Source organism: Erythrolamprus reginae, chromosome 6 (genome assembly GCF_031021105.1).
Source record: "Erythrolamprus reginae isolate rEryReg1 chromosome 6, rEryReg1.hap1, whole genome shotgun sequence".
Classification (NCBI taxonomy): Eukaryota; Metazoa; Chordata; class Lepidosauria; order Squamata; family Dipsadidae; genus Erythrolamprus; species Erythrolamprus reginae.
The window spans coordinates 61840438-61863485 of record NC_091955.1 but is presented as its reverse complement, the minus strand read 5'-3'; the positions used below and the strand labels follow the sequence as shown (position 1 = coordinate 61863485).

The window sequence follows — 23048 nt, the reverse complement described above, 5'->3', positions numbered from 1 at the left end:
TGGAAGCCAAAAATGCCCTCCCAGAGTCTCTGTGTGAGCCAAAAATCAGCTGGTCGGCACACACATGCACATTGGAGCTGAGCTAGGGCAACGGCTTGTGTGCCAGCAGATATGGCTCCGTGTGCCACCTGTGGCACCCGTGCCATAGCTTTACCATCACTGTCCTAGAGCACTATACCCCATTGAAGATGTTACATAGCTTGGCAACAAAACTTTGGGAAACCAACCCACAAGTTCAGACAATGAACCTCCACCCTCAACCTACACTCGATCTACAGATATTTGCCACCGTCGCATAATGTAACAGAAATGTAAGAAGACCAACTCAACATTGTTTAGTCACTGTGAGGTTTGGTTTACAACATTTTAGACGATATATAAGATCCCTCTATAAGTTTAGTCAAGCTATTTCAGAAGATATAATTAGATGTCTAGTGGTTTGCACTCTGGTGTATGCTGGAAAGGTTCCTGTGGAAATAATTACCTGTCCTTTTCTGTCCAGAGCCATTCAGTGCTGATGTGTGGGTGATGATGTTTGTAATGCTGCTTATAATCTCTGCGGTGGCTGTCTTTGTCTTTGAATACTTCAGCCCTGTGGGATACAATCGGTGTCTGGCTGATGGCAGAGGTAAGGAGACACATCTTTTATCATGCAATCTTTATAATCCATATTGGACAGAAATACACTTCTTCTCCATTGGTATACATGTCAACCATGGTTGATGTCAACTCTAGTGACCACATAAATAGATGTTCTCCAGAAATCAGTCATGTACAGACCTTTTCCCTCATGCCTAAAGGGAAGAAAAAATAGTCCACAAACAGCAGCAAATCTGAATGGATCTCTTTGAATGATAAAGCAGCTCTGCAGCACAAGATACTGAAATGTTCATTTCTAACAAGATTAGAAACTAGAAGCCAAATCTTTTGCATATATTTATTTTGCAACGTTTTAAAAGTAAAGTTATTGTCAAATGGAAATATTAATTTAGTTGGAGATATTAACAACTGTGTAAAATGTTATTGTTTTGTTATTGTTTGTTTGTTTATTAGTTTATTTATTTAGTTAGTTAGTTAGTCAGTTAGTTAGTCAGTCAAGTACGTATTGGTAGTATACAAAGATATTACAATGTTTATATACCTGATATAGAGAAAAATAGAATAGAATATTGGCCACGTCTGATTGGACACACAAGGAATTTGTCTTAGTGTATGTGCTCTAAGTGTACATAAAAGAAAATATAGATTTGTCAAGAATCGTGTGGTACAACACTTAATGATTGTCATAGGGGTCAAATAAGCAATGAAGAAACAATCAGTATTAATAAAAATCTTAGGATACAAGCAACAAGTTATTCCTAAATAGTAGGAATGATGAGAAAAAACTAGTATAAATAGAAGTGCAAACTTAGTAAAGAGTTTGACAGTGTTGAGTGATGGCGTTCAGGAAAAAACTGTTCTTATGTCTAGTTGTCTGGGTGTGTACTGCTCTGTAGTGACATTTTGAGGGTAGGAGTTGAAACCATTTATGTCCAGGATGCGAGGGGTCAGTAAATATTTTCACAGCCCTCTTTTTGACTCGCGCATTATACAGGTCCTCAGTGGAAGGCAGATTGGCAGCAATTGTTTTTTCTGCAGTTCTGATTATCCCCTGAAGTCTGTGTCGGTCTTGTTGGGTGGCAGAACCAAACCAGACAGTTATAGAGGTACAGAGGTCAATTTCCTCTGTAGAACTGTATCAGCAGCATATTGGTACTAATAATAGAGAATTGCCTATCTGGACTTCAGCAAAGCCTTTGATACGGTTCCACATAAAGAGCTGATAGATAAATTAGTGAAGATTGGACTTAATCCCTGGATAGTTCAGTGGATTTCAAGCTGGCTGAAGCATAGACATCAGAGAGTTATTGTTAATGGCGAGTATTCTGAGCAGAGACAGGTTACAAGCGGTGTGCCACAAGGGTCTGTTCTGGGTCCTATTCTTTTTAATATGTTTGTGAGTGACATAGGGGAAGGTTTGGTAGGGAAGGTTTGCCTATTTGCCGATGACTCTAAAGTGTGCAATAGGGTTGATATTCCTGGAGGGGTCTGTAATATGGTAAATGATTTAGCGTTACTAGATAAATGGTCAAAGCAATGGAAACTGCAGTTTAATGTTTCCAAATGTAAAATAATGCACTTGGGGAAAAGGAATCCTAAATCTGAGTATTGCATTGGCAGTTCTGTGTTAGCAAAAACTTCAGAAGAGAAGGATTTAAGGATAGTGATTTCTGACAGTCTCAAAATGGGTGAGCAGTGTGGTCGGGCAGTAGGAAAGGCAAGTAGGATGCTTGGCTGCATAGCTAGAGGTATAACAAGCAGGAAGAGGGAGATTGTGATCCCCTTATATAGAGCGCTGGTGAGACCACATTTGGAGTACTGTGTTCAGTTCTGGAGACCTCACCTACAAAAAGATATTGACAAAATTGAACGGGTCCAAAGACGGGCTACAAGAATGGTGGAAGGTCTGAAGTATAAAACGTATCAGGAAAGACTTAATGAACTCAATTTGTATAGTCTGGAAGACAGAAGGAAAAGGGGGGACATGATCGAAACATTTAAATATGTTAAAGGGTTAAATAGGGTTCAGGAGGGAAGTGTTTTTAACAGGAAAGTGAACACAAGAACAAGGGGACACAATCTGAAGTTAGTTGGGGGAAAGATCAAAGGCAACATGAGAAAATATTACTTTACTGAAAGAGTAGTAGATCCTTGGAACAAACTTCCAGCAGACGTGGTTGGTAAATCCACAGTAACCGAATTTAAACATGCCTGGGATAAACATATATCCATTGTAAGATAAAATACAGGAAATAGTAAAAGGGCAGACTAGATGGACCATGGGGTCTTTTTCTGCCGTCAGTCTTCTATGTTTCTAATGGTATGGTAGGCACATAATGCACTTATTATTTGTATCCCTGATTACTTGATGGATAGAAAGTTTTTATCAGTTTCCCTGCCTTGCTTCTGCTAATATTTCCACGTATTTTCAAACTAATGCAGAAATGGAATGAAATCAATTCAAAAGGTGAAAATCCGGAAATTTACAGAAACTCAGGAAGGGGAGAATAAAAATGAAAAGAGCAAGTCTAACCAGTTGATTTATGATTAGAGAACTAAGACAGATACTAGAGCAGATGAAAAGAAGTGGGTGTACTTCTGGCTTCTCTAAACTGTTAAATGGTCCCCTCCTTAGTATGTTCTGTTTTATCTCTAAGACAATAGTGCTAACATATTTAGAAAGGAATGTTTCTGGAACATCTTTTCAAATGTTTGTCAATTTTGCCATAAGCAGATTTATGTCTCCAGCTTTCTACATCTTGAAAAAAGGACAGTTTTAATATAATTTTTGCCAAATCTTAAAATAAAGCAATGTTAGAGTGTTGTGGATTGTGTGTGTGACTAGTATACATATCTAAAAGGATGTATGTAGGCACACATTAATGTACACAATATTGGTATGTATACACAAGGATTCAATTATGTGGAGGATAGATAGTGGAATGAATAAATAAATCATGATAACACATATTTTGGCTAAATGATGCCCTCCCTATAAAGGAATTGGTAATGTAATTATTTTTGTTAGAAAAATGATTTAAATAGTAATACCTTTGTGGTTATGATGGATATGATAATATGATGCTGTGTATTTCTTGAAAGAAAAACATTTGCTTAAGATTATTATTGTGTTATATAAGTGTCTATATAATATTGTGGTTACAGCCCAATAGATCACATCCAGGTGTTCAGGAAGCCATTGAAAGACACAGCAAATGTACTATGCCTCTGTGCATGGCTTTCATTGACTACAGAAAGGCGTTTGGCTCAGTATTCCAGCCAGCAATAATTAATGCATTGCTCAACCAATGTGTAGACACTGTTTACATAAACTTACTAGTGTCAATATATAAAAAACCAATGGTGACAATTTGCCTTAATAGTTTTAAAATGGAAATCAACATAGAACAAGGTGTATAACAAGGTGATAAAATATCACCTATCCTTTTCTAAGCCTGCCTTGAAAAAGCATTATGCATACTAAACTGGACAAAAGTTGGAACAAAAATTAATGGCCCCTTTTTAAATCACTTAAGATTTGCACATGATGTTATTCTCTTCTCACAAGACCCAGAAGAGCTACAAAGATACACAGAAGAGCTACATGAAGCAGGAGAACCATTTGGCTTAAAAATAAATCTGAAAAAGAGCCAACTTATGTTTAATAAATTCAGTAAAAGAAGAAAATAATTTATATCTGGAGAAGAACTAGACATACTAGACCACTATATACAGTATACCTTGGCCAATGAATTTCGGGTGGAAGATGATACAATAAAGGAAATTGAATGCCGTGTTAAATGTGGTTGGCAGGCATTCACAAGCTAAGCAAAATTTTCAATAACAACCTCCCCCTATGCCTGAAGAGAAAAGTTTGTGATCAGTTACCTGTTCTAACATAGGCCAATGAACACATGGACACTAACCTCAAAATCAATACAAAAGCTACGAGTGGCACAAAGAGCCATGGGAAGATACATGTTCAGCATTACAAGTCAAGATAGAAAGATCTGCAAATGGATTAGAGAACAAACAAAAGTATACAATATCAAGAGACTAAAAGAATTGAAATGGAAATGGACTGGTCACATAGCAAGAAAAACTGATGACAGATGGACCAAGTCATAGAATGGATCCCACTTGATAAAAAGCATCCACAAAAGTGACCTAAAACAAGATGGATCAAGGACATTATGAACCCAATTGGTCAAGGAAAGCTCAGGACCGTATTGGTTGGAAACACCCTGCAGTGGATAGACAATGGTTAAAATAATGATGATGATATAATATTATAAATATTCCATTCTTAATATAATTACCTTTCAATTTATTTTAGGTTGTAATTAGGAACATTTTCCTAATTTCCTAAAGAGGCAACTAGACTTTCTTGTTTTTTTTTTCTTTTGAAGACGTTTCGCTTTTCATCCAAGAAGCTACTTCAACTCTGATAGGATAATGGGGAATGAAAGAATGGAAAACAAGAAAGTCCAGTTGCCTCTTGAGAAAGCACCTTTGAGACAACCATGGCCTGGATGACTGAGAATCTTTACAGACTTTTGCTCCAGCAATGGTTTAGTGGGTTATTTCAAAATAATATGTTTGAAGATTCTGTGAAACTTCCATCCACTTCCTTGTAATCCTTTATAATAATTTTTTTGAGGCATCTATTCTCTGTGTATTTCCCAAAAAACCCATATTTATATTGTAGTACTTATATAATGTGCTCACTAAAATGTTATCCTTTAGATTTTGAATTTCTCTAAATGTTGCACTACAGTTATGACAAAAACAAATAAGTGTGTCAGAAACCTGATGCTAACTTTTTAAAAAAAATTGTGATAAAATGTTTACAAATATTTATTTTTGAAGGAAAGTAATTGCATAAATATCTTATCTTGTGAGAAAATGTATTCCAAATCTTAAATATAACTTTTTAAAATTTTTGCATAGTAAGGTAGAAGTGAAACACAATAAGCTAACAAAACCAATAAAAACAAACCATTCATCCATCCAACCATCCATAGTAGGTACTTGGCCATGAAACACTTATTATCAGCATCTGATAATCATTTAAGAAGCTTTATTTATTTTATTTATTTATTTGTCAAACATGTATAGGATAGTAGTAGTTTGTATAAAGTAATAATAAAAGAGGACAATAAGACAGTAGGACAGGGACAATAGGCACAGTAGAGCTCTTATGCACCCCCCCCCCTTACAGATGTCTTAGAAATGGGGAGAGGTCAACTGTAGACAGTCTAATGTTAAAGTTTTTGGAGTTTGGGGAAGAAACCATAGTCAGGTAGTGCATTCCAGACACCGATCACTCTATTGCTGAAGTCATATTTTCTGCAGTTGAGTTTGGAGCGGTTTACATTTAGTTTGAATCTATTATGTGCTCATGTATTGCTGCAGTTGAAGATGAACTAGTCATTAACAGGAAGGACATTTTGGTATATGATTTTATGAACTATATTTAGATCAGATCAAAGGCGACGTAGTTATAAATAGTTTAATTTCAGTATTTCAAGTCTGGTGGAATAGGGTATTGTATTGCGAGCAGAGGAGTGAGGGACTCTTCTTGTGAAATATTTCTGGACTCTCTCGATTGTATTAATGTCTGATATGCAATGCTGGTTCCAGACAGGTGAGCTGTATTTCAGAATTGGTCTAACAAATGTTTTGTAAGCTTTGGTTAGCAGTATAATATTGCCAGAGAAAAAGCTAAGTAAGGTTAGATTAACAATCTTATTGCTTTTTTGGCAATGTTGTTGCAATGGACTCTAGCACTTAGGTCATTGGTTATGAATACTCCAAGGTCTTTGACAGAGTGACGGTCAAGTTTGTATTTTGTATTCTGATTCTTTTTGCCAGTGTGTAAGACAGAGCATTTGTTGGTTGAGATTTGAAGTTGCTAGTTGTCTGGCCATTCTGCTACATGGTCCAAGTCTTTTTGAAGGGTAGCAGCGTTATCAGCGGTATTAAATAGTTTAACATCATCAGCAAAGAGAACACAGTTGTTTATATATGATCACAAAGATTGTTTATGTAGAGTATGAAGAGTGTTGGTCGTAGAACACCTCCTTGAGGGACACCACTATTGACAGGAGCAGGATTTGATATGGCATCCCTATTTTGACCACTGTTGTCAGTTAGACAAGAATGCAGTTATCCAATCATGTAGTGGTCCAGAGATGCCATGGGATTTTAGTTTCAGAAGTAATTTGATGTGTACTACTGAATCAAAGACTTTACAAAGGTATGTGTAAATTCTCGTATATTGTTTTACCCTGATCAAGTTGAGTGGTCCATATATTTTTTGCATTGTAAGAGCTGCAGATTGCAGGATATTTTTTCCTGAAACCAAATTGTTTGTTGGAGAATAGGTTATTAGTTTCTAAGCAGAGTGTTTTATGATTGGTTTATGATTGATTCCATGACTTTACAAGTGACGCAACCCAAAGAGATTGGTCTGTAATTTTCAACGTTACTTGAATCTTCTTTTTCGAAAATAGGATGTGTGTCTAGTGACCACAAGTTGGGTAAGAGGCTAATCCTGAAGGATTTTTCAAAAATTATGCTTAGAGGTTTAGCTAAGGTTGTGGAGTACTTTTGTTTTGTATTTTAGCAGCAAAGTGTATACCATAGTGTGGTCACAAATAGATTTTTTCAAGATAAATATGCATTCAGAATCCTAATCATGCTTCTATCATCACATTCCCAACACACAAGCTTTTATTTTTATTTTTTATTTTAATGCCAATAGCACATGGAAATTTTATACTACTCCTATAACTTAAAGTAATGCAAATTTTCAGTAGTGTTTCAGTGTAATAAACAAATATGAAGTCTATAATTCTGCAGTATTTCTTTCTTTTAAATGGCCCTCACTTGCATATTCAGATTTTTAAAAATGCAAATTATAAGACCTATAAATTAATTTGTATGGAAAAATTAATGTTGATGAAAAACTTCACTGTTGAATTTTCAAAAAGCCATGAAATGCAAAATGAATGTTTCTCATAATAACATCTCATCTGAATTGCATACAGAGAAGCCAGATTTGTCATTAGGTACATTCATTCAATTCTTATTGAAAGTCAGTCCAAGTCGCTGCATGTATTAATAGTATGGTTAATAGACACTAGGGAATTGGTTCAACTAAGTTCTGTACAAATGCAGAAAGAGAGAAACTGTGACTCAAGAAAATCTTTCTTCCACACCATTCCTTTGCACCCTTGAATAAGTATAAAACTATGTGGTTGGTTAAACAAATCATTATATGAAGTGATAGAAGAATATATAAGAAGATTCAAGTCAAATACCTTACTAGTAGGCAAGCACAAAGACCACCAACTGTCTTGACAAAATTTACAGTTGAGGGCAACAGGTCAAAGAAAAGTAGAATGTTGTTGCCTAGTTACAAAGAGAACATTCCAGCACTTCCCCATTAGATAGGGTGAATGGAAGAGGGAGACAGAAGTGGCTTCAAAACCAATAGATCTTTATTTGGCAACTATTTACAAGTCAGCAAAGGCTCTGTCTGACAGCCAGCCCTTTTATAGGGAGCTGCCAGATAATCTAGCCCAGTGTTTCCCAACCTTGGCAACTTGAAGATATCTGGACTTCAACTCCCAGAATTCCCCAGCCAGCGAATGCTGGCTGGGGAATTCTGGGAGTTGAAGTCCAGATATCTTCAAGTTGCCAAGGTTGGGAAACACTGATCTAGCCAATCATCAGTCAGTATTTTCCCTCCAGAGTTGAGCACCTGACTGAAGCCTATGTGCTTCATCTAAGAATGTAACATCCCTCCCCTCTTAGTTGGACTAACTCAATATGAAATAGTCACCAGGTAGGCAAGGCCTTTAGTTGGTCTTTGACTTGCGCAGCTCAATCGGAGTGGGTGAGCAGTCAGGTTGGATGAGCTTCTGTTGATCCCGGCCTCAACCAATGGAAGTTCCTGGATTTCAGCTCAGGAAGGTGCTGCAACCAATGACTGGAATGCAGTTGTCTTGGTAGTCAGTCAGCCCAGCTCTTGGCGCCACAGATGTTTTTTTCTGGATCCCTGGGATTGCTTGTTGCAGTGTGGCTGCATGGTGACCCCTTGAGCAGGATGGTGACTTGCAGCTTCTTTCGGTGTGGTGTGGTTGTTTGCCAGATTGTTGTTTGGCAGGCCTCACTGCCAATCACCATGTTGAGACTGCTTGACATAGCCATGTGGCTGTCAACCACCATGTTGACGTTTCTTGACATAGCCAGGTTTGCATGTTGCTCTTCATGTTGCCTGTGGTGAAGGTAGCTTGGCGCGGCAGACTCTTGCTAGATGACCATGATGTTGTCAGATGGCCTCACGGTATCGGCAGTTGGTTCAGTGATAGTGCCCTCTGCAGCTGGCACATGATGGAAATCTATCATCAGATGTGTTTGCCACTTTGCCCTTTTTGAATTAAAAGCGGCAAACCTCCTCATCTCTGTCAGGTGAGAATTTCGCACCGAGCTCTTGTGACACACATTGACCATCTTTCACATGCTTTTCAGGCTGCTTGGTTGCTGTAGTAACTCACTCGACCTAGTGAATGCTTCAGCTGCCCTGGCCTTATCCAACACAATCTGGAGAGTGAGGGTGGTCTTTGGAAGTATCATCATGTTGGCTGAGATGGTGCTTTAGAAAGGCAGTTTGTCAAAGACTTATTGCGAGATTGTAAGCCCTTTTCTGGCCTATCTACCTTTCAATCCCACCTTCGTCACCAGTGTTAGACAGGGTGAATGGAAGAGGCAGACAGAAGTGGCTTCCAAATAACAGCTTTTTATTTGGCAACTATTTACAACCCAGCAAAGACTGACAACGAGCCCTTTTATAGGGAGCTGCCAGCCTAGCCAATCAACAGTCAGAATTTTCCCTCCAGAATGGAGGACCTGACTGAAGCCTATATGCTTCAGTCTGAAATGTAACGACCCCCATCACAAAACCTTTTGTATAAATGAAATCTCAATAACAATTTATATGCTTCAAATTGACAATATTATTTTTATCTTGTAGTTCACTGAAGGGATAATGCTGACTCAATTCATAATGACATTGTAGAAACCAATTTTTTTTTAATGATATTTTTTCCATGTGTATGTCTATTCCATGTATGGGGATATTTTCATAGCCATTACAGAATCTGTATCATTTTGAAATCATATTTCCTCAAGGGAGTATTTCTAAATATCTCAGAAAAATATTATGAAAAATATACCTGTCTCTGTATTACAATGAAAAATGCTAAGAGTAGTATAGCATATTTGCATATGTGCATTTGCATTTGACTTTATATTTGCACTTGCATATACTGTAAATCCCTGCCTAACAATTGTTGCTGGAATGGCTTGCAGTTAGTAGTTTTTCAGGGTGTATAATAATGCCTATTAATATAAAGCAAATTAATTGATATTTTTGTTCCATCCTTTATTCTTTGTATACTTCTTTGGGGTACTCATAATAAATAGAATTCATCTACCCAACAGTCCAGGGTTTGATTATTAGGATGCCAGGCAGTGACTGGTTATCTAACAAGCCTCTCAGTCCAAATTCCAACTGTATTGGACTATCTTAACCCCAAGCTCATGTTTCTATTCACTAATTTTTGTTGATGACCTACCCAACTTTTCTCAAGGCAACTATTCCATTTTAGGGTTGTCACATTTCCAACTACAATATCTTAGGCATGCAAAATGTGTTTTCTTTATTTAGAAATGTGAATAATGTATGAAAGACGTCTCTTAATAACTGAGAAAATATATTAATTCAGCCTTCCCATCTGATACACTCAGATATATCAAGCCTCCAACAGCCAAATTTCTAGTTAATTTGGCCATCCGTCATGTTGGGTATGAGAGTTTTGGATCCAGCATATTTCTAGGTACCAAGTTACAAAAGTTTGATGACGATTGATGGAGAAGAACTGTTAAAAAAAGGAATATATGCACCTGTTTTATGCAATGTATTCATTTATGTAGATGTTACAATACACAAACTCTTAAAGGAGAATATTTGTAACTTCGGGTTGAAATGAGGGGTCACTGGTGCCCTCTGAGCTTGGGGTTGTTGTTGGGGAGGTTTTTGCTGACATTTCATTACCCAAAATAGGTATCATCAATGTTGTTAACATAGTTTGGGTCAGTGATGGCGAACCTATGGCACAGTGCTACAAGTGGCAAGTGGAGCCATATCTGCTGGCACGCAAATCTTTGCCCTAGCTCAGCTCCGACGTGCATGTGTGTGCCGGCCAGGTGATTTTTGGCTCACACAGAGGCTCTGGGAGAGTGTTTTTGGCTTCCAGAGAGCCTCTGGGGGATGGGGGAGGGCGTGGTTACCCTCCTCCAGCTCAAGTGAAGCCTTTGGAGCCTGGGGATGGTGAAACACAAGCCTAGTGGACCAACCATAAGTTGGAAAACAGGCCATTTCCAGTCTCCGGGGGGGGGACTGTTTTCACACTCCCCAGGCATTGAATTAGATGTGTGGGCACTCACACATGCGCAATGGCACGTGCACACACTCTTTCGGCACCCAAGGGAAAAAAAGCTTTGCCATCACTGATTTGGGTAATGAAAGTTTGCAAGAAAACAACCAAGATCAGAGAGCACCAAGGACTCCTCACAAACTCTTAAAAATGCACACAGAATGATTTAGGAAGGTCTGCCATTTATTGTCATTTATTGCCTGATGAGTATAGCTAGTACAAACTGCTGGTTTCAATTTAAATCATATTTAATCCTGAGATTGCACTTCTGTGCCCACATTCACAAACAGGATTATGGAGGACTGTGGAATTAACCTTTTAGTACATAAATTATGCTGTAAACTAATGCAGCATCATTTGAACTAGAGTTGACTTTTATCACAGTCTTATCACAATCTTAGCCAACAGCATAACATCTGGTATTGGATAAAGCTAAAATTCCATTTCATTCGTTACTTAGACTAATTTGTTGTGCCAGTTCTTACACTTTCTACTATATTTTGGTCATTTCAGAGCCTGGCGGTCCATCTTTCACTATTGGTAAAGCTATCTGGCTACTGTGGGGCCTTGTATTCAACAACTCTGTGCCAGTGCAGAATCCCAAAGGGACTACCAGCAAGATCATGGTATCAGTATGGGCCTTCTTTGCTGTCATCTTTTTGGCCAGTTACACTGCCAATTTGGCTGCCTTTATGATCCAAGAAGAATATGTTGACCAGGTGTCTGGATTGAGTGACAGAAAGGTAATCCTCCTGCCCCATTCCAAGTTTTTTTCTTCTTCTTCTTCTTCTTCTTCTTCTTCTTCTTCTTCTTCTTCTTCTTCTGCTTCTGCTTCTGCTTCTGCTTCTTCTTCTTCTGCTTCTTCTTCTTCCTATTATTATTATTATTATTATTATTATTATTATTATTATTATTATTATTATTATTATTATTATTATTATTATTTAGATTTGTATGCCGCCCTTCTCCGAAAACTCGGGGCGGTTTCAATTGGCATATGTTGTTTTAACAATGATAACATATAGTATAAACGGTATGTTATAATACTTGACATATTACAGAAATTGTGCAGCAAATGTTTCTTATTACCTGTGAGCTATGAGGCTGTGATTCTCTAACAGCATCTTTCTCAAACAGAAAGAACTTATTTGGAAGAATCACAAACTATTTGTTGAGATCTTCCACAGTAACAGATATTAGACCTATCCTATTTTAATTAATAGATAAAGTGATTTATCCCTTTACATAATTGTACACGAAGTAGTAATACAAGGACCTGTATTTTAAGTTTCCCCCAGAATTTTCAGATTCAACTTTTCTTCATTTTAATGTTCTTGCACTCTCTACTGACAACTGACTTGTTGTAGAGCTATGGATCTTTTGTTATCAACGTGTGAAAAATCCTGCCTTTTCTCCTAACACTTAATTAAAAGTGGAACTACTTAAAAATATGGATAAAGTTGCAGAATGCTTTTTCTCCCTTATTCACTAATTTCCCCCCATTGATTATCAATTTTCCTATAATTTCCTATAAGAGAAATGTTTTAAAACATGGTAGATTGACTCTTAAGCCAGTATATTAACAGGATGAGGAGACAAAAGCATTGCATTTCTTTTCTGCAGTATAAGTAGGTTATAAAAGATAAGTGCCATGTAGGTTTAAAAACAAATTCCCATAATTTTCTTAACCTTTTCCTCTTGCATAAAATTAAATCAATTTCCGTTTCATTTTAGTTAGGTCAAATACCAGCATAAAAACTAGAATCAATCAAACAATCAAAGAAAATGCCAATTTTGATTTTTTTTTTTCTTTGTATGGGTATGTGGTATTTTAACATGCTATTAATAATATTAAGTTTAAAATATCTAAAACTTGATCTAGGAATAAAAAATAAGACTAAAATTATAGCGTTTGAAATGAAGATTATATGCTTAGCTAAAACTAAATTGCAGGAGTTTGGGAACACCATATTCCATTGATATTACTAAAAATCTAAATTGAGTGTTATATTTAGTTCAGAAGATAATAATAAAATTATTTTATTCCACCACTGGATGTTTCGATTTCCGTCGATGAATGTAGGAGTAAGTTCAATACACACCTAATTTCAATAAAGTAGAATTATGTTTACAGTGGTGAGATTCTTTTTTCTTTTTACTATCGGTTCTGTGGGCATGGCTTGGTGGGTGTAGCATGGCTTGGTGGGTGTGGGTTGGTGGGCATGGCAGGGGAAGGATAATGTAAAATCTCCATTCCTACCCACTTCAGGGGAAGGTTACTGCAAAATGCCCATTTCCTTCCAATCAGCTGGGACTTGGGAGGCAGAGTATAGATGGGGGTGGAGCCAGTCAGAGATGGTATTTACTGGTTCTCCAAATTTCCTCTACCAGTTCGCCAAACTACTCAAAATTTCCACTACTAGTTCTCTAGAACTGGTCAGAACCTGCTGAATCCCACTTCTGGTACACCTGGAATCAGATCAATTTTACTTGGCATGCAGAAAGGGATAAAGGGAAAGAATCACTTGCTTTTTCATGTCTAATATGAAGTAGAAAGAGGAACCTTGTACATCTCCCACTGGGGTACGTATTTATATGTTTTAGCCGCAAAGTTGATTCACATGCTAAATTGTTGTGGTTAGCTCTGCCCCAAGGACTGCCCCCCCCAGCTCCTGCCCCAAGGACTGTGGATTCACATGCTAAATTGTTGTGGTTAGCTCTGCCCCAAGGACTGCCCCCCCAGCTCCTGCCCCAAGGACTGTGGATGTAGGGGAGACATCCACATGCCGCAGGCCTGTTTTGCTCCCGGTGGAATCTGATGATGAAGGCTCCTCTGACTAAGAAGACATGAGTGACAGGGAGGAAGAGAGTGTGGCAGACAGCTCAGAAGGAGATCAATTATCTACCTCCTCCTTGGATTTGGAACAAGAGTTAATGATAGAGCCACGCATGCGGAGAGCGAAGAAAATGAGACCACCTGTGGTTGGGTGGGGCTGTGATAATTAGTGAGGCTGCTATAAATAGCAGCCTGTGGGTTTGGCCTTTGTGGAGGATTATCTGATCATTGTGTTTCGTGCCTGCCTTGCTGACTTCGACCTTTGTGTGCTGATTGTTCCCCGCTTTGAAACTAAACCAGAGCGAAGTGTGTTTCACTTTGTGAAAGAAGAAGGGCTGTGAATTGCCTCACTGCTGCAAGCTAAGTATCTCAGAACTGATAAGGGACTTGTACAAATTACCGGTTTGTTTGGAGACAAGTGCTCTTTGCTATGTAAAAAGAGTGCTTAGTTTATTTGAATTTTCGGCATAAAGAACATTGTTTTGAATTTTCAAATGTGTGTGTGTCTGAAATTTGTATCTGTGAATTTTCGGGAGAATTCTACCAGAGAGCTCGACAGAACACTAAATGATGCATGATGTGATAGAATATGCACCTGGAAAAGCAGTGGGGAAAGCTTTGGGAACCCAGAGCATTCCGAGAGAGGAGCCCCGATTAAGAGACTGCACAGTCCTAAGTGGAATGGGCGAGATAAGAAGAGGTTCAATATAACCACACACTAGAATCTCTCAGTATATACTATACACCAGGGGTCCCCAAACTTTTTACACAGGGGGCCAGTTCACTGTCCCTCAGACTGTTGGAGGGACGGACTATTAAAAAAACGTGTGAACAAATCCCTATGCACACTGCACATACATTATTTAAAGTAAAAAACAAAATGGGAACAAATACAATATTTAATATTTATTCTTCCTCTTTCTCTCTCTCTCCCTTTCTCTCTGTCCTTCTGTCTTTCTAGTTCTCTCTCTTTTTCTCTGTCCTCTCTCTCTCTCTCTTTCTTTCTCTCTTCTCTCTTTCTCTCACTCACTCTCTTTATATCTCTCCCTCTTTCTCTCTCCCTCTCTCTGTCTCCTCCTTTCTTTCTCTCTCTCTCCCTTTCTATCTCTCCTCTTCCTTTCTCTCTCCCTCTCTATCTTTCCCTCTTTCTCTCCCCCCTCTCTCTTTCTTTCTCTCTCTCTTCTCTTTCTCTCACTCACTCTCTTTCTCTCTCCCTCTTTCTCTCTCCCTTTCTTTCTCTTTCTCTCTCCCTTTCTCTGTCCCTCTTTCTTTTTCTCTGTCCCTCTCTTTCTTTTTCTCTGTCCCCCTTTCTTTCTCTCTCTCCCTTTCTTTCTCTCTGTCCCTCTCTATCTTTCTCTCTGTCCCTCTTTCTTTCTCTCTGTCCCTCTCTTTCTTACTCTCTGTCCCTCTTTCTTTCTCTCTGTCCCTCTCTTTCTTTCTCTCTATCCCTCTCTTTCTTTCTCTCTGTCCCTCTTTCTTTCTCTCTGTCCCTCTCTTTCTTACTCTCTGTCCCTCTCTTTCTTACTCTCTGTCCCTCTTTCTTTCTCTCTGTCACTTTCTTTCTCTCTGTCCCTCTCTTTCTTTCTCTCTGTCCCTCTCTTTCTTTCTCTCTGTCCCTCTTTCTTTCTCTCTGTCCCTCTCTTTCTTTCTCTCTCTTATCTCTGTGGGGGGGTGGAGGCGGCTGCTTGAAAACCCCTGATCTCCATCGCCTCCCCCCCACGGCACAAGGCAAGCACACCTCGCCGCTGACACAGGCAGCGGGGACTGCCCTGTTCCCCTGTCCCCCCTGCGCAAAACTACGCAGCCCCAGATCGCTCGCTTCTCCAGCCAGCAAAGCCGACTGCCCGGCTTTGCTGGCTGATGCAGGAAAGGAAAGCGTCACATTTAAAAAGCACGCCACTTTCTGTGACTGCGGCACCGTGGTGGCCTTCAAGCACGGCCCTTCGCGGCGCCCCACCACCCGTTCCTGCAGGAAGAGATCGGGCACTTTACCGGGAGGTGGAGGCGGCGTGGGGCCGGACGCTGGGTGCCGGGGAGGGTGAAGGAGTGGACGCGCCTCTCAGCTGCAGAGCGGAACGGGGGTGGAGATCAGTGGCGGAGTCCGGCGTTGGGGGCCTGGGGCCATGCGGGACCGCTCATCCAGGCTTGCCGGTCCACGCGCGCCTGGATGAGCGGTCCCGCATGGCCCCAGCGCCGGACTCCACCGCTGATCTCCACCCCCGTTCCGCTCTGCAGCTGAGAGGCGCGTCCACGCCTTCGCCCTCCCCGGCACCCAGCGTCCGGCCCCACGCCGCCTCCACCTCCCGGTAAAGTGCCCGATCTCTTCCTGCAGGAACGGGTGGTGGGGCGCCGCGAAGGGCCACGCTTGAAGGCCACCACGGTGCCGCAGTCGCAGAAAGTGGCGTGCTTTTTAAATGTGACGCTTTCCTTTCCTGCATCAGCCAGCAAAGCCGGGCAGTCGGCTTTGCTGGCTGGAGAAGCGAGCGATCTGGGGCTGCGTAGTTTTGCGCAGGGGGGACAGGGGGACAGGGCAGTCCCCGCCGCCTGTGTCAGCGGCGAGGTGTGCTTGCCTTGTGCCATGGGGGGGAGGCGATGGAGGTCAGGGGTTTTCAAGCAGCCGCCTCCCCCCCACACACAAACTTAGCCATGGTGCACTTAGCTGTGACTTTCAGTGGACAGTTTTTCAATTGCAAATCGCCTTTTCATGAATTTCGCGTCCCTCACCGCGGAGGAGGAGGGGAGGAGGAGGTGGAGAGGCAAGGAGGCGGGGAGAAAAGCGGGCCTGCAATTGGCCAATTTCTTTCTCGCCTTTAGGGAGAGGAACTGTTGCTGCTCTGCCATAGGGCAGCAACAGTTTCTCTCCCTAAAGGCGACAAAGGAAGGGGCCAATTGCAGTCCCGCTTTCCTCCCCGCCCCCTTGCCTCTCCATCTTCTCCTCGCTGAGCAGCCGACCGCGGTGAGTTGACAGGAGATTCGGGAGCTTATTTTATCGACCAGTAAAATCTCGTGAGCTTGCCACGGGCCGGTTAAAAGACCTCGTTGGGCCGCTTCCGGCCCGCGGGCCGTAGTTTGGGGACCACTGCTATACACAGTAGGTTAAAATATTATAGCTTTAGTTGGCAAGATTCTGTCCATTAGGTGTAAGCAAATAAAAAATTGGCCTAAATTGGATCTTGCAGCGTAATTTTGGGGTTTAGGCCTAACACACATATTGTTGGCCAAATTAAGTATATGTCATTTATGCCCCGATGTTGATTCTCAGAATTATTTCTAGGAATTTAAATATGTGGAAAAAATATTATTATTATTTATTTTATTTTTTATTTTTTATTTATTTTGTCCAATACATAATGAGGGTTTTAGTGAGTATATATCTATATACACATAGTAAAATACATGATGAAGGTTATAGAGAAGATACTCATAGTAAAATATAGCTAAGAAATAATAGAAAAGAAGGTATAGTAATAGAACATGTCAATGAAAGAATAGAAGAAGAGATGTAGGCATAGAAGAAAGGTATAGGAGATATAGGAGAGCAATAGGACAGGGGACGGAAGGCACTCTAGTGCACTTGTACTCGCCCCTTACTGACCTCTTAGGAATCTGGATAGGTCAACCATAGATAATCTAAGGGTAAAGTGTTGGGCGTTTGGGGATGACACTATGGAGTTCGGTAATGAACAGCAACCACTCAAGCTGCTGCTTTTGTTAACTACATACTCGGTGCACAAAAAACAGGACTTTTTTTTCTGTAAACAACATACAATGCATATAAGTATTAATGTTATGTCTGGATGTAGTTTGGTGAGACTTAACTCAGATAAGCATATCTAATTCTTTGGTTATGTATTGTTTAATGCATTTTTAATATTGTATGTGCTCATGGTGTTGGGCAGCCTTACAGATTTGATAAATTTATTGTGACACAGTAGATTTCATTACCGGAGGGGTTTTGGGGATATTTTGAATAATTTCTGTGATAGAATTAAAACTGAATTCTGGTTGAATAGAATTTGAGCCTAGGAAATTGTTAGTGTGAACTACTAGCCAACTTTTTAATCTTTAGGCAATACCGTTCTTGTGAAGTGACAGCATAGTTTAATTAAAATTGGTTGCAGGCTCCTGTTTGGATTAGAAATTCAGCACCATCCTAGAAATTGGCTGCAGCCCAAATTCTTAAATATTCTGGTTAATGCAGAGAATGTATATATAGTGATCTCCTTGGCAAACTATCAAAGCAATTTTTGCTTTCAGTAAACATGTGTGAACATATGGAAGGTTCATCTGCCAATCTGATTTTCGATAATAAGGCCAACTTCCTTTAATCTTGCTATATTGAATTTTCATTTAATTTTAAAAAATAACTGATTAATTATTTCTGTTCTTATCCTCAATCCCATTGTCATGAGATTGTGGTCTCAGCATTGCACAATAGAATAGAATAGAATAGAATAGAATTTTATTGGCCAAGTGTGATTGGACACACAAGGAATTTGTCTTGGTGCAGATGCTCTCAGCGTACATAAAATAAAATATACATTTGTCAAGAATCATGTGGTATGACACTTAATGATTGTCATAGGGGTCAAATAAGCAATGAAGAAGCAATATTAATAAAAATCTTAGGATATAAGCAACAAGTTACAGTCATACAGTCAACATGGGAGGAAATGGGTGATAGGAATGATGAGAAAAACTAGTAGAATAGAAGTGCAGATTTAATAGAAAGTCTGACAGTGATGGCGTTCGGGAAAAAACTGTTCTTATATACCTCATCATTAATTTTCCACATTATAAAATTAAGTTTAAATGTTGGCTATAAATATGTGAGTTCTTTATAAAAAAATGGTTTCTGTCTCTGTGATGGAATTACCAACTGAAGGAGAAGGCCTTTCTAGAACAATAAAGAGACATTCCAGCTTGGAGTCAATTTGGTAGAGGAACTGTCTTGATGTCAGACCTTTTGGTCTATATCAGCCATTTCCAAAGAGAAGGTACACAGTCTGGCGAGATTCTTGTAATATAGGTGATCAACAATAAAATATCTACTTGGGCCTTTTCGTGTGTGGTTCTGATGGCTTGCACCTGACAAGTTCCAGATCTATATAAATAGTTTTGTCATACATAAAAAAAGTTTTGTCATACATAACATCTCTGGAAAAATGGACAGAGAGATTAAATAGTGAACAGATTAAAGAAGAAAAATGGAAGTATGGACTCAGTTAAAATACTAAAGTGAATCAAGAAAAATAACAATTACAAATTAACTTATTCTGCTTATAGATAATCAAACCATAAAATCACATGGAACAACAATAATAATACATTATTATCTACAATTGTATCACAGCAGCTAGTTGTTTCGCCGGATTTTGCATTAGTTACTATTTGAGTCCCACCCAAGGGCCTAGGACATTAATGGCGAACCTTTTTTTCCTCAGGTGCCAAAAGAGTGTGAGCGTGCATGTGCGAGTGCCCACACTATAATTCAGTGTCTGGGGAGAGCGAAAACAGCCTCTACCACCCCCTGGAGGCCCTCTGGGAGCCGGAAACAGCCTGTTTCCCAACTTCTGGTGGGCCCAGTAGACTCATGTTTCACCCTCCCCAGGCTCCAAAGGCTTCCCTGGAGCCGGGGGAGGGTAAAAACATCCTCCCGCATCCTCCTAGAGGCTCTCTTTAAGCCAAAAATGCCCTCTCAGAGTCTCAGTGCAAGCCAAAAATAGGTAACTGGCACACATATGCACTTTGGAACTGAGCTAGGGCAACAGTTCACACGCCAGCAGATATGGCTCCGTGTGCCACCTGTGGCACCCTTGCCATAGGTTCGCCATCACTGGCCTAGGATGTCATAATATATTTTTGAAGCATATGTGCTGAACTGAGCAGTGCAGCTTTCTGCATTTGACTGATGTTGATTTTGTTGATTTTAAGATGTTTTAAATGTAATTCCAGTGCTTTTGGGACAGCACCCAGTGTTCCAATCAGCACTGGAAGTACCACTGCTAGTCTGTGCCATAATCGTTGGATTTCGGTTTTTAAGTCCTGGTATTTTGCAATTTTTGTCATGTTCCTTTTCATTTATTTATTTTATTTTTTATTTTGTCCAATACGCAATGAGGGTTTTAGTGGATATATATCTATATACACATAGTAAAATACATGATGAAGGTTATAGAGGAGATACTCATAGTAAAATATATCTAAGAAAGAATAGAAGAGAAGATATAGGAATAGAACATATCAATGAAAGAATAGAAGAAGAGATATAGGAATAGAAGAAAGGTATAGGAGATATAGGAGAGCAATAGGACAGGGGACGGAAGGTACTCTAGTGCACTTGTACTCGCCCCTTACTGACCTATTAGGAATCTGGATAGGTCAACCGTAGATAATCTAAGGGTAAAGTGTTGGGGGTTTGGGGATGACACTATGGAGTCCGGTAATGAGTTCCATGCTTCGACAACTCGGTTACTGAAGTCATATTTTTTACAGTCAAGTTTGGAGCGGTTAATATCAAGTTTAAATCTGTTGTGTGCTCTTGTGTTGTTGTGGTTGAAGCTGAAGTAGTCGCCGACAGGCAGGACGTTGCAGCATATGATCTTGTGGGCAATACTTAGATCTTGTTTAAGGGGTCTTAGTTCTAAACTTTCTAGGCCCAGGATTGAAAGTCTAGTCTCATAGGGTATTCTATTGACATTGCTATCCCCTGGTATTGTGATGTCGATGATAGGCACCTTGTTTTTCTCAACCAGAGTAATGGCTTGTGTATTATGCACCAGTACCTTATCCATTTGTATAATAATAATGATAATAATAATAATAATAATAGCAGCAACAACAACAACAACAATAATAATAATAATACATCATCATCATCATCATCATCATCATCATCATCATCATCATTAGTTTAGACCCAGAACTTCTTAAAGGGGTTCTACTGGAAGAACGTGTGTGTGTGTGTGTGTGTGTGTATGTGTGTGTGTAAAGCATTAATTGCTACTTTTCATGCCTCCAAGTGACTTTTGATCCTGCATTACCTTTTGTGAATTGAGCTGGCACATGTTCTACAATACATCATATTGTAATATAACAGTATATATATTTTCAGCAATTAAGTAATTACAGTTACTGCAATTTTACAAAAACAATTCTTTTTTGGATTTTCATTAATTGGTTCAATTCAGCAGTATGATGATTATCAATCCTTTACACGATCCTAATTTTTCTGGCCTCTTTAAAGCATATTGAATTTCCTAGTATTAGATGCTCAGAATACTTGGTTGAAATCTCTAGTCTCAAGAGCAGAAATGAGGTTCTTATACTATAAAAAGAATAGATTTTTTTTTTGTGAATGTAAAACATTTCTTTAGATTCTTTATTTCTTAGGTCCCATAGGTTGGTAAATGCAGTTGGGCGGCAAGTGTTACAAACTAAGAAGAGTTATGCGTGAATAGTCAAACTTATAGTCAAATACATTTGAATTCAGGCAACATACGCTTTTCTGCATTTTATTTTCATTGGGCTACAGAGCTGGAGCTAAGATTTGCAAAGGGGACTAATTGCAAGCTGCAGATACAAGGGCTAATATAGCTATTACTCTCCCAGCTAATGTTCTTCCTAATTTGCTAAAGTATTATTGCTTTTCCCACCAAGAATTTGATTCTACTGTTCCCTCTAGAACAGTGATGTCGAACCTTGTCTTGCTTGGGTGCCAAAAGGGCATGTGCGTGCGCGACAGCGCATGCGTGCATGCCCACACCCATAATGCCATGCCCTGTGGCTTGGCACACAACCCAACCTGTGCTGTCCCCACCCTTGCATTTGTATGGGCCTCACTGAATCCTCCAGAGCGCCTGTAGGCCCATTGGGCCCATTTTTTGCCATCCCCAGGCTCTGGAGGCTTTCCTGAAGCCTGGGGAGGATGAAAATGGCCTAACTCTCCCTCTGGAAGGCTGATAATCGGCTGGCCAGTGCACATATGCACACTGGAGCTGACATAGGGCAACACATAGAGCCGGGGTGGCGCAGCAGGTAGAGTGCTGTACTGCAGGCCACTGAAGCTGACTTGTAGATCTGAAGGTCAGCGGTTCAAATCTCATCACCGGCTCAAGGTTGACTCAGCCTTCCATCCTTCCGAGGTGGGTAAAATGAGGACCCGGATTGTGGGGGCAATAGCCTTGCTCTGTTAAAAAAGTGCTATTGCTAACATGTTGTAAGCCGCCCTGAGTCTAAGGAAAAGGGTGGCATAAAAATTGAATAAATAAATAAATAAATAAATAAATAAATAAATAAATAAATAAATAAACACCTCACAGATACAAATCCGTGTGCCACCTGTGGCACAAATGCCATAGGTTTGCCATCATGGCTCTGGAATAACTGAATGTATTGGCTCAAGATAAGATGATAAGACTAGATAAGAGCTTAAAATCTCATCTTTCCCGCCAGGCTTGGGACTCTTAGATCTTCCCCTGACCACTGAATGCCTTAAGTATGATTGCTGAATGTTTGGTTAATAAGTTAATTTTTTAGGTTAATCTTCTTTTTCTAATTGTTTTTAATATTGTAGTACTAATTGGATTATATTACTGTTCTTTTTTTATATATGCTGTGAGCCGCCCCGAGTCCTCAGAGAGGGGTGGCATACAAATCCAATTTAATAGATAGATAGATGGATGGATGGATGGATGGATGGATGGATGGATGGATGGATGGAAGGAAGGAAGGATGGATGGATGGATAGATAGATAGATAAATAATAAAATGCACTAACTTTTATTGTCATTATCCTATAAAGTGGTACCTCTACTTAAGTATTTAATTCATTCCATGACCAGGTTCTTAAGTAGAAAAGTTTGTAAGTAGAAACAATTTTTCCCATAGGAATCAATGTAAAAGTAAATAATGCATGCAAACCCATTGGGAAAGAAATAAAAGCTCAGAATTTGGATGAGAGAAGGAGGAGGAAGAGGAGGAGGACACTTGCTGCTGAAGGAAGAAGGTGAGGTGATGGGAATCAAAAAAATCCAAAACTTTAAGGCTTAAAAAAAAAGAGGGACTCTGAGGTGGTGAGGAGGAGCACATGCCTCCTGTACACCCAG

The 23048-nt window shown here is 39.6% G+C and overlaps 1 protein-coding gene across 1 annotated transcript in view; it reads left to right on the top strand.

The window, feature by feature from the left end:
* Positions 1 to 23048, top strand: part of GRIN2B (glutamate ionotropic receptor NMDA type subunit 2B) — a 404998-nt gene that overhangs the window by 362027 nt on the left and 19923 nt on the right. Inside the window, exons 8-9 of the mRNA XM_070755979.1 lie at positions 503 to 628; positions 11619 to 11848. Of these exons, the coding sequence (XP_070612080.1) occupies positions 503 to 628; positions 11619 to 11848 (356 nt within the window). The remainder of the gene's footprint in view (positions 1 to 502; positions 629 to 11618; positions 11849 to 23048) is intronic.